This window comes from Bos taurus, chromosome 9 (genome assembly GCF_002263795.3).
Source record: "Bos taurus isolate L1 Dominette 01449 registration number 42190680 breed Hereford chromosome 9, ARS-UCD2.0, whole genome shotgun sequence".
Taxonomy (NCBI): domain Eukaryota; kingdom Metazoa; phylum Chordata; class Mammalia; order Artiodactyla; family Bovidae; genus Bos; species Bos taurus.
Window position 1 is genome coordinate 74,129,750 of NC_037336.1, and position 17,649 is coordinate 74,147,398.

Below are 17,649 nucleotides of genomic sequence, written 5' to 3' on the forward strand. Positions count from 1 at the left end.
TAAAAGAAGAGGCCATGTCTTCATAATTTCTGTACCCCCAGTACCACCCAGTGTCTAGACCAAAGTAAACCCTTATTTGGGGATTCCCTGTAGCTCAAATGGTAAAGAATCTGCCTGCAATGCAGGAGACCTGGGTTCAGTTCCCGGGTTGGGAAGATCCCCTGGAGAAGCAAATGACAACACACTCCAGTAATCTTGCCTGGAGAATCCTCCTGGACAGAGAAGCCTGACGGGCTCAGTCCATGGGGTCACAAAGAGTCAGACATGACTGAGTGACTAACACTGCTGCTACAAACCCTTATTTAATGTTTAGAGAAAGAAAGGAAGGAAGGAAGAAGGAAAGGGAAGAGATGGAGACAGAAGGAAAGATGAGCTATTGAGATGATTGAGGACAGATTTTCTCTGGATCTCTCCAGCTGAATTTCTCTTAGCTGAATTGACTCCATAGCCATCACCCCTTCCTTCAGGCACAGCAGTTAAACTCTTCACTCTGAGCTGTCTAGGGCTAATGAGCAAAGAAGACGGAAGGAAGATAAACCTCAGCCCAGACACTTCATATACTACTTATTTGTGCATTTCTATGTCATTCCACTTTGACTCCTTGCCTAGTGCATCTCCACAACTTCTTCTTGAGCAGGTCTTTCTACAGCTCTATCAAGTTAAATGTATATTCACTTTTTTTTTTTTTTAAGGTACAGGCCTCTATAAGCTTGTTTTTAGAGCTCTGTGGCTCTATAGTCCTGAAAATAGGAACATATTTCTGACCGACCACTCTACCCCTGCAGTTAGGCTTCACCTCATCTGGAAGGACATGCAAGACCCAGTCCATTACCAGGAAGAATACAACCTCACTGTAGGAAATCCCAAACCCATGTGGCATTCAGAGGGTGAGACAACACGGTCCTTACATTTCTTCTCAGATTGGCCTTAACAGTAGAGACACCTCCATTGGGTGCTTGTATGTCTCTCTTCTTCTGATCTCCTTCATTCCTTTTCTCCTGCTCTGTCCACTGGTCCTCGCCACTCTTCCCCTTCCCTTCCCTACCTCTCAGGTGCCATCTTGCCTTCTGACTCCATTCAGGGCAAGGGGCAAGTGAATCATCCCAGGATTTCCCTGGAGGACCAGTGGCTAAGACTTTGCTTTCCACTGCAGCGAGTGTAGGCTCAAACCCTGGTCAGGGAGCGAAGATTCCACATGCCTTGAGGTCAAAAAACCAAGCATAAAACAGGAGCAGTATGGTAACAAATTCAATAAAACTTTAAAAATGGCCCACATCCAAAAAAAAAAAAAGAATCATCACATAATCTTTTTCTTGCTCATATTTTCTACTTTATGTGATAATTTCTAGGCATTTTTATGTTGAAATATGCCTTTCCCATCATAGCTAAAGTAGAAACAAAAGTAGTGAAGATGGTAAAGAGAGCATTCTACCACCTTCCTCTGGGTAGATGAGGGCAGAAACACTGTCTTGAAAATTTTGTGTATTCAGGTACACAGTACCTTGTGTACCTACACAGAGAAGGTGCTCAGTGAATAGTTGTAAATGGAGCCTTCCCAGTATTTATGACACTGCTTAGATCTAAGCACTAAGAGAGACTCAGGGAAAAAAAAAAAAACCAACCAACTCATGCTTAAAATACTTTATTTTCATTCACTGACAGCTACCAAAGAATATTATATATTTATTAAATAACCATTGCCTATTAGAATATTATTTAACATTTTAGAGAAAATTAGAAATATTTAGAAAACACATACAAGATAGATGAGTTTTCTAGAGGAAAGAAAGCTGGAGAAAAGAAGAGAAATCCCACAGGCCATGTGAAACAAAGAGGATTACACTCTCAGATCACATCTTGATCAGCAGACACCGTTCAGGTAAAAATCTTAGGAGACTTTAAGGCCCGGCTTGGAAATGGTTAAACACGAGGCCAGTGTGCATCCTGTCACAGTTTTATTTTGAGCAGCCTGTTTGCCCAAGTACCTCCCACTCTTTCCCTTCCCCAGAAACGGCCGCTCTGTTCTATGTACACAACAAAAATGTTAGTCTTTTCCAAAGCTTGAGGTACTAACCAATGTCTGCGAATTTCTTTGTGTAATAACATAATAATCAAATCACATTAAGTCAGTGTCAGTAATACATGTGTTTTCAATTTTAAAACCCACAAGTGATTTATTATTCACCTCCCAATATTCCATTTGTACATTTAGTGAGAGAAACAGGAAAGTTACATACATAGAATCACTTCCAAGTTTTGCTATGAAGTTATTTCTCTGGTTGTTCTCTAGTTATTTTACTGACTCTCTTTCAATATTAGCACTATTTCTCACTCTGACATTCCTGTTCAATGATACTGATTTTAATCTTCAACCTTTACATTTTTACTGTTTTTAAAACACTTGTATTTATGAATTGCACTGAAATGTCCTTTTCTTGCTTTTGTTTTGCTATACTTTTTTAAAAGGAAGGAAATCTGAGATTCCATGAGTATTCATACATCACTGTACCTCAGGGAAAATAAGGTCCCATGCTAGACTGTCACATGCCCCCTATTCTTTGTCCTTTTCTATTCTATAAAGAACAGAATATAATGAACAAAGCATCGTGAAAAATCAGATAGACCTAGGTTCCAGTCCCTGCTCTGCTACTTATGAGTTATGCAGTTCCTGTTCTTCTGCACAGGAGATTACCCTGTTATCTGTTGTGAAACATTTAGTAAACTTTTCTAAAAATCTGTTGCTTCATCTGTAGAAAGTACCTAGTAATACTGACTTCACAGTACCCACTTTTTTGAAAAAATCAAATAAAATGACAAATGTAAACTGTCTCGTAGGTGCTCAATATTTCTTAGTCCCATCAGCCCCTGGCCCCAAGCCCTGTTTTTGCTATAGATAGAATAAATGGAATAGAAGGCCAGGGGTGCTTGTTCTAGATTAAATCCATCAGTTATATCTTTGAGGACAGTTCAGGTACTAATGCAAGTTGACACCAGAATAATCATCTAAAAATTACTTCTCTCTTCTCTAACTCAGTGTGCAAATCTATACTTTCCTTGACCCATGAATGGTATGAGTCTCAGTGGGAATTTGTTCCTTAATGGCGTTACACGTATGATTACACCTAAGATGCCACTATAACCCATAGAGAGCCTTGGGCCATAAGAGACAAATCTCAAAGTGCAGGTAAAATCTCAAGCTCTACTGAACTAGGTGGGTGTTTGCATTTAAAGAGCTATATTCCAACTACATATAATACCCACTTGATTTAATCCATTAAATCAGAGGATTCACTCAGGTGGACTGTAACTCAAGCATCCATTATACCCATAAAAAGAAAGGAATTCACTCACAATGAACTTCCTTTCCAAAGATAAAACATAAAGGATCCTTTTCTGAAAATTTTTGGAGGTCCACATTCCTACCCAGGTCTCTGCTGATGGATACACTTAGTACTAATATACAACCATTCTAAAGATATATTTACAATGTTTTCAAAAATCCTACAAATTCCAAAAGAAAAAGAAGTTCAAGTTCTTCTACACAGGAGATTACCCTGTAATCTGTTGTATAAAATGAATGAATCTTGTCTGCTCCAGACAATTCATTCTTACTATCAGTTCTGTGGAGGTATGTATGCATCATGAGGAAAATAATGTGCTACAGGAGGTAGGAAAAAGAAAAAGTTTCTACCTCAACCAATAATCACCTTACTCCAGAAAGAATGTTCTGTGACAACCTAGAGGGGTGGGATGGGGTGGGAGGTGGGAAGGGGGTTCGAGAGGGAGGGGATATATCTATACCTATGGCTGATTCATGTTGATGAATCAGAAACTAACACACTATTGTAAAGCAATTATCCATCAATTAAAAATAAATATTTTTTAAAAGAATATGTATATATATATACATACACAATAGATTATTACTCAGCCATCAAAAAGAATGAAATAATGCCATTTACAGCAACATGAATAGACCTAGAGTTAATCATATCAAATGAAATAAGTCAGAAAGAGAAAGACAAATATCATATGATAGCACTTATATGTGGAATCTTAAAAACTGATACAAATGAACTTATTTACAAAATAGAAATAAATTCACAGACATAGAAAGCAAATTTATGGTTACCAAAGGAGGTAGGGTGAGAGGGGACCAGGAGAGAGAAAGTATGAATTTGGGATTAATATATATACACTACTATGTATAAAAGAGATAGCCAACAAGGACCTGTGTGTATAGCACAGGGAGCTATAGCACAGATCTTCAGTGTCCTATAATATTCTAAGTAGAAAACAATCTGAAAGAAGGGTAGAGATATGTAATATGTGTCTAACTGAATCACTTTGCTGAACACCTGAAACTAACACAACCTTGTAAATCAACTATACTTTGATTTTTTTAATGGTTAAAAATAATAATAAATAATCACCTATCCCTTCATTCCCTTGTTCAGTGAGCACCTTTTAAGCCAGCCACCACACTATACAGATGTGTGTGTGTGCTCAATCATATCCGACTCTTTGAGACCCCATGGACAGCAGCCCGCCAGGCTCCTCTGTCCATGGGATTTTCCAGGGAAGAATACTGAAGTGAGTTGCCACCTCCCACTCCACGGGACCTTCCTGACCCAGGGATCAAACCCATGTCTCTTGCATCTCCTGCACTGGCTAGCGGATTCTTTACCACTATCGGCACCCACGTGGTCCTACTCTAATAGGGCTTATAGTAGTGTGTGCAGCAACGGGCAGGAGAGCTAAGAACACTGGTTATTCCAATCCCAACTGCAAAGCATTAGAGGGACTCACAGAAGATCTGAATGCATCTGACTGGGAAGTGAGGAGGAATTATTTGAGGTGGGCTATTGAAGGGTTAATGGCATTTTGATAGATGGAGATAGTAATCAATTGAGTAATCAGCTGAGAAGTATGGGAATCATACAGAAGCTTGAGGGACTTGGGAGGGGGAAAAAAGCAGCCAGAACAGAGACCTATCTATTTGCAAGGGGACTGGTGGGAGATAAAAATGGGAAAATAAGTTGGCATCAACATTGTAAAGGACCATAAATACCATAAAAATAGTATAAATATAACTATGTAGACATTGGGGAGCCACTGAAGAATTTGAAGCAGGGGGGCTAACATGGTAGGCGTCGTGCTTGAGAAATAAATCTGTCAGTGGTAGGTGAGAGACATTGGAGGGGACAACTGGAGACATTCAGAGGATTACTCCACTCTCCCGGGGTGGGGGTGTAGAATGAGCAGACAGAGTGAACGGCAAGGAGCAGATGTATATTACAACACACATCTGGAATTTTTATAGTGAAATATAATAATTCAAACACTTAACTCCGATAAAAGACCACACTTATTTTAAATATATGCTGGGAACTAGAGAGTTAACGCAACAGTTTTTAAACCTCTGGAGACTTAGAATCAACTGAAAGTTTGGTCACCTCAATTTGCTCACCACAAACCATTGCCCTCAAAACTTGGGATTTGCTAAACATTTCAAACACTGAGAAGCCGGAGAGTTCAATAAAACCACATTGTGCCTGGCACATATTTCTCCTTTTAAACTAAAGAAATTTGATGCTTACTAATTCATTTAAATTTCATTCAAACTGAGATTTTGAAAAACCTCTCTGTTGCCCAGAGAAATCTTAAGAGCTTATTTTTAAAGGCTTTTCCTTCCTTACAAAAAGGAAATAGTTTTTCAACTATCCCTGAACCCCGGAAGTTAGAGATTCATAATCCATGTGTTGAAGTGGATTTTGGGGTAGGCAAAATAATAGACTAGAAACAGCACATTTTACCATAAACCAGTTCATTGGATGGTTGAGGAGGACAAGGATTTTGACCCTCTTAAACACTTCCTGAGCACGTTTTCTAAAGGCGAGGCAGCAGGTGTGGATACGGTGAACTGAGGAAAGAGTTCATTCTGTTCTATGACTCATAGCAGCCATATTGGTTTTCTCTTCACTGTCAAGAGCATAAAAGAGAAATGGCAATTTAAAAAAGTAAATGTTAAAAAGTAGAACTAGAGAAACAATTCTCTTTGCCTTAAAAACTCCTCTTCCTCCACTTCCTCCCACTCAATGGCAGTGTTGAAGCATAGCTCTTCTTCAAGTGACAGCCATCAAGAAGTCGTGAGTATTTGTTGTACATAGAAGAACTAATGACATGGGGCTTTACTACATCTCTGTTCAGAACCTGCATTTAGGAAACTTAAAATAACTTAGTTCCTTTTAACTCAAATTGATTTTCCAACTTCAAGTTAAATTTTAAGGCAATGATGAGTTTTCTTTTGGTTTAGGCTTGTTTTCTTTTTGTTCCTTTCCTCATTTTTTGGTGATTTTGTTATTGTTAATGTTATGTTGTATGCATTTTTGTTTGTTTTTGGAATGAAAACTTTTCCAGTCCTGTGGCCACTGCTGAGTTTTCCAAATTTGCTAGCATATTGAGTGCAGCACTTTCACAGCATCATCTTTCAGGATTTGGAATAGCTCAACTGGAATTCCATCACCTCCACTAGCTTTGTTCGTAATGATGCTTTCTAAGGCCCACTTGACTTCACATTCTAGGATGTCTGGCTCTAGGTCAGTGATCGCACCATCGTGATTATCTGGGTCAGGAAGATCTTTTTTGTACAGTTCTTCTATGTATTCTTGCCATCTCTTCTTAATATCTTCTGCTTCTGTTAGGTCCATACCATTTCTGTCCTTTATCAAGCTCATCTTTGCATGAAGTGTTCCTTTGGTATCTCTGATTTTCTTGAAGAGATCCTTAGTCTTTGCCGTTTTGTTGTTTTCCTCTATTTCTTTGCATTGATCGCTGAAGAAGGCTTTTTTATCTCTTCTTGCTATTCTTTGGAACTCTGCATTCAGATGTTTATATCTTTCCTTTTCTCCTTTGCCTTTCACTTCTCTTCTTTTCACAGCTATTTGTAAGGCCTCCCCAGACAGCCATTTTGCTTTTTTGCATTTCTTTTCCATGGGGATGGTCTTGATCCCTGTCTCCTGTACAATGTCACAAATCTCATTCCATAGTTCATCAGGCACTCTATCTATCAGATCTAGGCCCTTAAATCTATGTCTCACTTATTAGTACAATAATTATCAGATTATGTAATTTATTAATAATGTTATTTTAAATATTCAGTAGAATTAGTGCTCTGAAAGTATTGATGTTAAATTTATGAAGTCAAGTCTCCATGTTTGCTAGAAGCAAGTTCCCACTTAAACATAAAGCATTCTTTGTTCTCAGAACCACCTGAGCTACCTCTGTACCAATTACTAATTATTCAAATTCTGGAAATATTGGGTTGGCCAAAAAAGCCGTTCAAGTTTTTCTGTAAGATGGTGTGGAAAACCCAAATGGGCTTTTTAAACCTAATAGTAGATACAGACATTGTTGGAGGAACTATGTATATAGTTGACAGAAACACCCTCATCATATAGGTGAACTTATAGCTTTTCTTTAACCCCAGATATTATTTCTAGGTTTAAGATTTCTCCTAGTACCAAAATGTATCAGCCCCTGTAAAGAGAAGATGCCATAGAGAAGGTACTCAAAATGAAAATAATTTTTATTAACATTTTTTGCACTTAAGCCAATCCCAGCTTGTGAAATTTGAAAATTACCATATGAGCAGTGCCAATATAAACTTCATAACCCTAAAATTAGTGTCTAAATAGTGCAGAAATGTGTTAATATGTACAATTTGTGAAATTTGTAAGAGAACAAGCAAGCAGAAAACGACTTTCACAGTCAGAGTCAACGCGTACATAGATTAGGCAGTGAGGCCTTCTGGAGCAATGTTTTGTAACTTCCAAATGAGAATATGGGGACCCATAGCCCATTAAACTACAAAATCCAAACAGAAAGCACCATTAGGATAGCTGTGAATGCCTTTAAATCAAGTTTTTTAATTCTATAAAAGTATTAAATAAACCCAGTATTTTATTATTACACATTTTGTTAAGATTCTTTAAAATTTTGCAAGCTGATTTTAACTGAAAGTGTCGTGTCCAACTCCTTGCGACCCCATGGACTGTAGCCCGCCAGGCTCCTCTGTCCATGGGGATTCTTCAGGCAAGAATCCTGGAGTGGGTTTCTGTTCCCTTCTCCAAGGTATCTTCTCGACCTAGGGATCGAACTCAGGTGTCCTGCACTGCAGGCAGAGTCTCTACCTACCATCTGAGCCACCAGGGAAGCCTGATTTTAATGAAGCTATCTTCCAAATTTAGCCTAGCCAATCATTTAAATTTCTGTCCAGAAATGCCTATCACTGTACTCCTAATAATCAAAACAAAAATATGCTACTCACTGAAAGTCCTTTTGGAAATAAATGTTTCAGGTCTTATTTAATAACAGTATAACACATATCAACGCTTCCAAAGCCAATGCCTAGGATTATTATACAGCATGGTGATTTATTCACAGGTTGTTCTTTATATGAATTTTTTCTCCCAACTATACTTTCAGTTTATATCCTAGTTTTCTATTCTATTATCTCACAGCACAAAGTGCTCCCTAAATGACAGTTGATAAATAAGTTATTAACATTGTTTTAAAATAAATTTATTTTCTTTCATTATTGAATCTCTTCAAGAGAGCTACCTTAAAGATTTTTTTCATTTAGCTTTATGAATGTCCTCATGTAAGAAAATGAAACTTTATCATTTTCATAAATGTTCACCCAGTATCACTTCTGAATTATTCTCTCATATATTAAAGAACAACTCAGAGAGCAGTGCTATATGGATACTTATGACATGCCTTTGTATTTTAGAAAATATTGGCCACTAACAAATACTGTATCTTGGCAGATACCTACCTGCCCATCTCAGACAGTAAGTAAGAATTTGCACAAATAAAGAATACACATTAAACCAAATGATTCCAAAACGTTGACATCAACATTCAAAACATTCAACATCATGATGAATGATGTTATATGCTATTAATGTATTTTTTAACCTACACACTACCATAAAAAATTAACTATGAGAAGGTTTTATGTATAGATTTATTTTAATATTTAACATTTTTCACATTATTTGAGCTTCTGCTGCAAAGATGCAAGACAGGGCCAAAACTAGGCTGGGGCAAGTGAGGCCCTTACCTCAGCTGCAAAATTTTAGAAGGTACCAAATAATTCAGTAATTAAGATATTTTTTTTAACATAATATTTTCAAAATAAAAATTAAGAACAAAAAATATCAAAAATGAAAATAAAAATTGAAAGAGATCCACATTGTCATGTTAATAGACTATCACCATTTTGACTACAAGGGTAAAATAAAAAAATGAGAGAGTCTTGCTGTTTTCCTCTTTTCTTTAAGGCAAAAATGGCTTCTCAGCTCATAGCAACAGGAGATTAGCAATATTTTAGTCAAAATGATAATTTTGGTGACCAGAAATTATCTCTTATCACCTGTATTTACTGTATGTAACAAGTGTCATTATCTATGTAACAAGCTACGAATCCACTTAAAATATCTCACATGGAAAGGTGAATGGAAGTTTACCAAGAAACAATCCATAATTTCAATTTGCTACGTTTGTGTCATATTTCCATAATCCAAGCTTAAATTGTTTGCTTCTGATTCTATTATATAAACACAGGCATGCTATCAGCCACAAGGGAGATTTTCTTCTAGTATTTTAGAATGGGAGGATTTTCATAGACTACCAAAAAAAGGAAGAGACCACTGTACAGATATTTCCTTTCAGGTTTATACGTAACACAGAAATAATTAATTTCATTTATTTACCAACACACTTTATTTCATTCTATATAGTTCAATATAGAAATATCACCACATTTCTTTTTTTTTTTTTTTAGAAATATCACCACATTTCTTTGCTCCCAAACGTGGCAAAACTCCTTGAAAGCTGAATATACTCCATGTCATTATGTCAGATTTGTCCCTTCCCATTCTTTCTCTTCTTAGACTCTTTATTATATAATAACGTCAGAATTATAGGGAATTTGTGCAAATGAAACAAAGAACATTCGTAGTCCCTTTACCCGGATGCACGAGTTGTATTTTGCTTTATTTGCCTCGCTGCTACTTTCTTCATAATCACTTGAGAAGTTGTTTTACACATCATGCCCCTTTATCCCTAAATATTTCAACATGTATTTTCTAAGAACAAGGGATTCTCCCATGTAACCACAGTTCAATTGTCAAAGTCAAGGCATTTATAGATAGGATATTATTATCTCATATAGAAGTCCATATCCCAGTTTTACAAATTGTCCTACTAATGTCATTTATGGAATTGTTTTTTTTTTTTTGATCCAGGATCCAGTTCAGAGCCGTGCATTGCATTAAGCACACTGTTATCTGTGTATCCATTATTATGAAACAATACCTGGGTTCTCTTTGTCTTTTATGAAGTTGATATTTTTTAAGAGTTTAAGCAGAGGCATATATATACCTGTGGCTGATTTGTGTTGCTGTATGGCAAAAGCCAACACAATATTGTAAAGCAGTTATTCTCCAATTAATTAATTTTTTAAAAGAGTTCGGACAGATTGTTTACTTGAAGAACATGCTTCAGTTTGGGTTTTCCTGATGTTACCTCTTTTGAGGGGTGGGATGTACCTCGGGGCAGGACCACTGCACAGGTGATGTTGTGTCCTCAGTGAATTACGTCAGGCAGAGTAAGATATCAGCTCCTCCTATGACAAGTGATGCTGAAGTTGAATAGTTAGTGAAGATGGTACCTCCTATACATTTGTCCACTAGAAAACTATCCATGTTTTCCTTTTGGATTAATGTCACCTGTGAAAAGGTACTTTGATACTATGTAATTATCCTGTTGCTTTTTAAACTTGTACTTAATTTTATTATCTATTAATGATTTTGGCCTGAATCAGTTATTACTATAAAGGTTGCTATTACTAATAACTCATTGTTTCTTCCACCTTATTGGTCAGAGCTTTCTCTTCCCTTATTTACTTATTTACGCATGTCCTTACTATGGGCTGGTGGAGTCTTTTTTTTTTTAGTCAGTGATTTATAATCCACTCTCCTGTTATTCATGCTGAGTTTCAAATTTTTGCATATTTGCTCAGAAAGACCCACTTCACATTGTCTCCTCTGTCATTTTTCTACGAGCCCATCATTTTTTGAACTCTCCCTTATTTTTTGGCATTACAAGAAGTCACAGTTCATCTTGTAGTCTGCCTGCCCCAGTCTTAGGTTCACACATTGCACCAAGGTTATCGGGCTCCTTTTAGCGATAAATTCTATTTAAATAACAAAATGTGCATGCTAAATGTGCTTGTAGCTACTGGATATTGTTGCTTATAAGCACACAACAAAATGTGCTTGTTTAAGGGCACAGTTCAATGAACTTTGACTGTGAGTGCTGCACTCACAGTCCCTAGGTTAATCTCATCTGACCACTCCCAAATGTATTTCTCAAACCCAGTCTTCTCCCCCAAGCTCTGGATTTTATATCCATTTATTTCTACTAGACATCTTCACCTGAATTTCCAATAGACATCCAAATTCAACACGTATCAAGCTGAAATCCACCCCACACCTGTTCCATCTGCAGCCTTCCCCATCTCAGATGATGGCAGCTCCATTCCCCCAGTTATTCAGGCCAAAAACTTGAAAATACATTCAAAATGTATTCAGAATCCCCCCATGTCAACTCTCTCCATGGCTACCCCTATGGTCTAACCAAACCATCATTTCTTGCCAAGATTATTCCAGTAGGGCCGTAACAGATCTCACTGCATCAAAAGTTTGCTGCTACAATCTTTTCTTAATACAGAGGCCACAGTGACCCTTTTTAAATGCTGTGTTTCCATATTACTCTTCCTCTCAAAACTTTGCAGTGGTTCCATGTTTTACTGAGAGTAGAGCCCAAGTTGTTACAATGGCTTTCAGAGTAAAATTCTCACACACACCTCCACTTTGCTCTATGAACACATCTCTTTCTCCTCTTTTTCTCTCTCTCTACATGCCAGCATCCCAGCCTCACTCCCACTTTGGAATTAGTTGAGCTGGTACCTCTGTAAGAAAGGCTTTTCCCCAGATACCTGCTTGGTCAGCTCCTTCATGTACTCCAAGTTTTAATCAAATCGTAGCCTCTAATGAGGGCAACCTTGGCTATCCCAACACAGAACTCCTGATCCTTTGTCCCTTGCTTTCCTTTCTTCCCCCATTGCACATACCAGCTTCTAACCCATTTTTATAAATTACTTCTTTTTTGTTTATTGCTTATTTTATATCTCCCTTGGCTAGAATGCAAGCTTCTTGAAGATGGGGGTCTTTGTTTTGCTCACTAGAGGACCTAGAACTGAAAGATCTCACCAAGCATCTGGAACAGTGCCTGTCCCTTAGTAACATTTAGTAACACTCAAAACATTTTTTTTTTTTTTTTTTTTGTGGCCTCATTCTACTCATTGCAGGATCTTATTTCCCCAACCAGGGATCAAACCCAGACCTTGCCAGTGAAAATGCCAAATCCCAACCACTGGACCATCAGAGAATTACCTCAAAACATTTTTTAACGAATGAACCTCTTTAACCTGTACTTTGATTGATAAACAGAAATGAGTGAGAACCTATCAGTAGAACTGAGCCCACATTCAATATTGATGTGCGCCTAAGCTCCCAACTTCAGTTTACTGCTCTTATCTCCTTATGGTCTTGTTTACATCTCCCCACACATGAAATCTAAAACCAATTGAAAATAAAAAGAATTTTAAATCAGGTGGCATTTCCAAAAAGCAGTGGGTGTTGTGTGCCCTGAGTTAAGTCTTTGCATGCATAATAAACCCAAGTAACTTTCTGATTTTGGTCATTCCCTGGCCTTGGGGAGCGCCACATTGTAAAAGGGTCATTTTCCATCTATTCCTCTCTTCCAATATCCACTGTGATTTTGAGTTCTATAGAGGAAAAGGGGACATGGGAAGAGGCATGAGGGGAACCAAAATTTCTTTATGTATGAACTGTATGTTTTCCTACTAGGACCATTCAGTTGACTCCAGACCTAAATTTGGCAGCAGACATCACTCATGTGGCTGAGTGATTTATTGAATTTCATCTGAGATGAGACCTACCTTGACAGACATTCAAATAATGTGCTTGGAGTATTTCTGGACAGTCAACAGTCAAGTTTTAAAAGGCACATGTGACAGAAGTATTAAAAGATCTCTACTGACAGGATCAGATTTTTATGGCCACCAGTGAAAGAGAATATACTCTATCAGAAAATAAACACCCTTTTTGCTTCATGTCATGAGAATCTAGGTCACTCTTGTGCTGAGAGTTTTAATTCCTTTGCTGACGATGTTCCTGGGACATTAGGAAACCTTTCCTCGTGTCCAAGCTAGTGTATTCTCAACTCTTCTAATTCAGGTGAAGGATTTCATCAGACTACAGAGCTTGTAGGATGAGAACCTGTTCTAAATTCTGGAACCTCCATTCCAATATAGAAGAATAAAAAAGCATGACTGTTCTTTAACTGTTCTGCATACAGAAGTGTGTAAATTTACTAAGTTTACTAACGTTCTTAAGAAAATGAGGTTTTTAATTCACATTCATGTCTTCCAAAATTAGTCAGAAATATCTCCTTTTAATGAATGTAACATATCAGAAATATCCTTCTTGTTCTAAAAGAATTTCAAATGCAGAGTTACATGGTCTCTATTTAAGAAAGCGTTGAGAGCATCTCTTGGGATTGTCTCCTTTATAATGCACTCTATTTTTACAGAGTGGAGAAAATAGGGCTTTTTAAATGTATAACTTCGGAATTTGATTGCTTTCCACAGATACAACACACTCAGGGGAAATTGGCACCAAGAAAAAGGTGAAAAGACTGTTAAGCTTTCAGAGATACTTCCATGCATCAAGGCTGCTTCGTGGAATTATACCACAAGCCCCTCTCCACCTGTTGGATGAAGACTACCTTGGACAAGCAAGGGTGAGCTGGTTACCCCTCGGTCACTTCATACCAGCCCAGTGGCTGAGAGGATGTGCCTCCCCCCACCCTCCCACCTCCCCTACCTCCACTGGTAGCACCTCACTTTAAGTCCTACTTCGGGGCCCTGAGGAGCTCTGTGCCTCTCAATAGTTACTCAACACATCTGGGCTTTTCCCTTATATATTAATATAAAGTGAGGTTAATAGAAGCACTCTCCTCATAGGGGTGGCACAAAGACTAAATAAAGTAAAGCATGTTTACATGCTTAATAGACTCATATCTAGCACATGCTAGCTATTTTTATTTTTATAAATGTGCAAAACATTTTTGCACAACACTTAGAAAAACAAGGGTTTCCCTTGTAGCTCAGTTGGTAAAGAATCTGCCTGCAGTGCAGAAGACCTGGTTTCGATCCCTGGGTTGGGAAAATTTCCTGGAGAAGGAAATGGCAACCCACTCCAGTATCCTTGTCTGGAAAAATCTCATAGACAGAGAAGCCTGGTGGGCTGCAGTCCATGGGGTCTTTGCAATCCACTCTGGTGGCTCAGAGTGTAAAGAATCTTCCTGCAAGGCAGGAGCCAGGAAAGAATAGTGAAGTGGGTAGCCATTCCCTTCTCCAGGAGATCTTTCTTACCCAAGGATCAAACCCAAGGCTCCTGCCTTGCAGGCAGCTTCTTTACTCTCTGAGCCACCAGAGAAGCTCCAGAAGGAGAGCAAAGCTAAGCTCCCAGCACTGGAGCATCTGACAGCGTTCTCATGGATGCCACGTCTCTCAGCAGCCATCTCCCAAGAAAGACGACACTGAGATATAGGAAGAACCAACAGGCTGGAAATCGGGATATCAGAGATCAAATTTTAGCTCTGCCTTTAGAACTGGGTGACCTGGATTAAAAGAGCACTTAAACTGGACTTCACCCAAAACCTACTGTCCCTTTATTTCCTGATGCTGTTGTGAAGTCTTTGTGTGCCATGATGAGGCCTTTGGATTTTATCATAAAACACAGGGAGACCATTCAACGGGAGGTGGGGAAAGAGCTGGTCCTTAGCAGAAGCAGAGCCCATGAGAAGAGAGGAAGGCAGCCACTGGAGCTACAGTGAGGGTAGAGTCAGCGACTACAACTCTGACACCATCTAACTCTAAGCAGGAGGTATTGTTCAAAAGAAAGGTGGGCCAGTGGCTAAGACTCTGTGCTCCCAAAGCAAGGGGCATGGGTTTGATCCCTGATCAGGGAACTATTAATAAGATCCCAAATGCTGCACAGCACAAAGAAAAAAAAGACATAACCAAAGGTTTGAAAACAGGGACTGAATCAGATATTTGTACACCTACACTCATAGCAACATTATTCACAAGACCCAAAAGGAGGAAACAACCCATATGTGTGCCAGGAAATGAATGGATAAGCGAAGCGTGGTATAATTCATGCAATGGAAGATTATTCAGTAGGACAATAAGTCTACATTGGACGATAGGTCTTTAAATTACCCAATATTTTCAATTGCCCACGATTCAGTTTCCTGTCTGTAACAGTGGTTAATTTCACATTTAGTCCACACTGAGCAGAGTAATTTGCTCATCAATCATCTAGATTTCTTTTTTTTTTAACTTTACTGTAAACCTCCTCCCCTAGGTAGAGACTATAAAACTACAATTTTAACAATTTAAAAATTTTAACTACAATTTTAGCTGTTAAAATTGTATCTATCATGTGTGCTGTACTGTGTACATGCACTGCTCTAAGCTCTTTACGTATATTGCCTTATTTAATCTTCACAACAGCCCTCCAAAGCAATAGTATTATCAGCTATAGTTTCTTTTTTTATTTTTCTTTTAGATAATTGCTTTACAGCATTGTGTTGGTTTCTGCCAAACATCAACACGAATCAGCCATAGGTATAATGGGTGATGGTCCCTCCCACTTACACCTCCCTCCCACCTCCCTTCCCATCCCACCACTCTAGGGGTTTGAGTTCCCTGAATCATACAGCAAATTACCATTGGCTATCTATTTTGCATATGGTAATGTATTAGAAAACTGAAGTACAGAGAGGCTAAGCAATTTACCCAAGGTACCACAGCCAGTAAGACATGCGGCTGCCATGGGATGTGGCAATCTGATTCCAGAACCTGTCCCTTCAACACTGTGATTATTAGGGAGTGGAGTAAGATTTGTTTTACTACAAACCAGTTGTACATAGATAGTAGTAGGCTACTATTTTCAACTGTTTAATTCTTTAATTCACTGTGTCTCAAAGTAAATGTTTGGGTCTCCAATATGATTCATCTGAGTGGTGTTTTTTGTTTGCCTTTTCAGCACATGCTCTCCAAAGTGGGAATGTGGGACTTTGACATTTTCTTGTTTGATCGCTTGACAAACGGTAAGTCACCCAAAAGAATTTTCACTAAAATACACACCATAAAATGGGATTAATTTTGTGAAAAACAAAATTTATTTTTAAACACTGTTATTCTTTACTTCTTTCTTTTCCCACGTTCATAAATCTACAGCCATCCTAGAAGGGCCAGGGCAAAGGGAAATTTGTTCAGATGAAGAATAAGGGTTGAATTTGGACTTCAAATCTTAATACAATTTCCTTCTGGTCTTGATGACTCCAAAAGCATTTAAAAAGCACAGATTAGATCTTTCCTTGCGTAATACTTCAGCCACATGCAAAAGGAGGTCATTCGTTCTTAGTTGATGAAAACTAGAAACATAAAGGCATATCTGATCCGTCCTGACTCTTACTGGAGCCAATGGTTTTGCACTTTTATTAAGTGAGTGAGTCTGCTCCATTGCAGGTATTGTTCAGATATGCTTGGCATCATGAGAAGAAAATAATTGCTGAGGATAGAGTACAGAAGCTTAGATTGCAGCTGAAGGGAAAAGTAAAATTCTTATTGGCTCCACTTTTTAAATTCTTGTGCCTATAGAGGTTTCTCTTAAGCAAATAATAAGATCCTATTGTATTTTTAACTGCCCATCGAACAAATCTGATAATAGGGAATCAGTAAAAGACATCACATTTAATGCTAACCATCATCTACCATGGCCTTCCCAGGTGGTGCCAGTGGTAAAGAACCCACCTGCCAATGCAGGAGACATAAGAGACAAGGGTTTGATCCCTGGGTTGGGAAGATTCCCTGGAGGAGGACATGGCAACCCACTCCAGTATTCTTGCTTGGAGAATCCCATTGTCAGAGGAGCCTGGTGTGTTACAGTCCGTAGTGTTGCACAGAGTCGGACACGACTGAAGTGACTTAGCACGCACACACTCATCATATACCAGGCTTGTGTTTCAAGTCATTACAGAAGATTTTCCTCACCATTCTATTCCTGACGAACAACATGTAGTGGAGAGAGATACAGCCTCAGACCCTGAAACTGAGCTTTGTGTGCATGTATGCTAAGTCTCTTCAGCCATGTCTGACTCTTTGTGACCCTATGGACTGTAACCCTCCAGGCTCCTCTGTCTGTGAGATTCTCCAGGCAAGAATACTGGAGTGGGTTGCCATGTCCTTCTCTAGGGGGTCTTCCCCACCCAGGGATGGAACCCACGTCTCCTGCATTAGCAGGCGGATTATTTACCACTAGCGCCACCTGGGGAGCCTGAAAATGAGCTTTACACTGTCAAAGCTAGACCATATAGGGATGTATCTCATAATCTTGCGTCTCACTTTGCTCAAGTCAATTG

The 17,649-nt window shown here is 38.5% G+C and overlaps 1 protein-coding gene across 5 annotated transcripts in view; it reads left to right on the forward strand.

The window, feature by feature from the left end:
• PDE7B (phosphodiesterase 7B) overlaps positions 1 to 17,649 on the forward strand; it is a 380,722-nt gene that overhangs the window by 313,734 nt on the left and 49,339 nt on the right. For all 5 annotated transcript variants that reach the window (XM_024996621.2, XM_005210970.3, XM_059889704.1 and 2 more), the window contains 2 exon segments: positions 13,805 to 13,956; positions 16,272 to 16,335. In XM_024996621.2, the coding sequence (XP_024852389.1) occupies positions 13,805 to 13,956; positions 16,272 to 16,335 (216 nt within the window).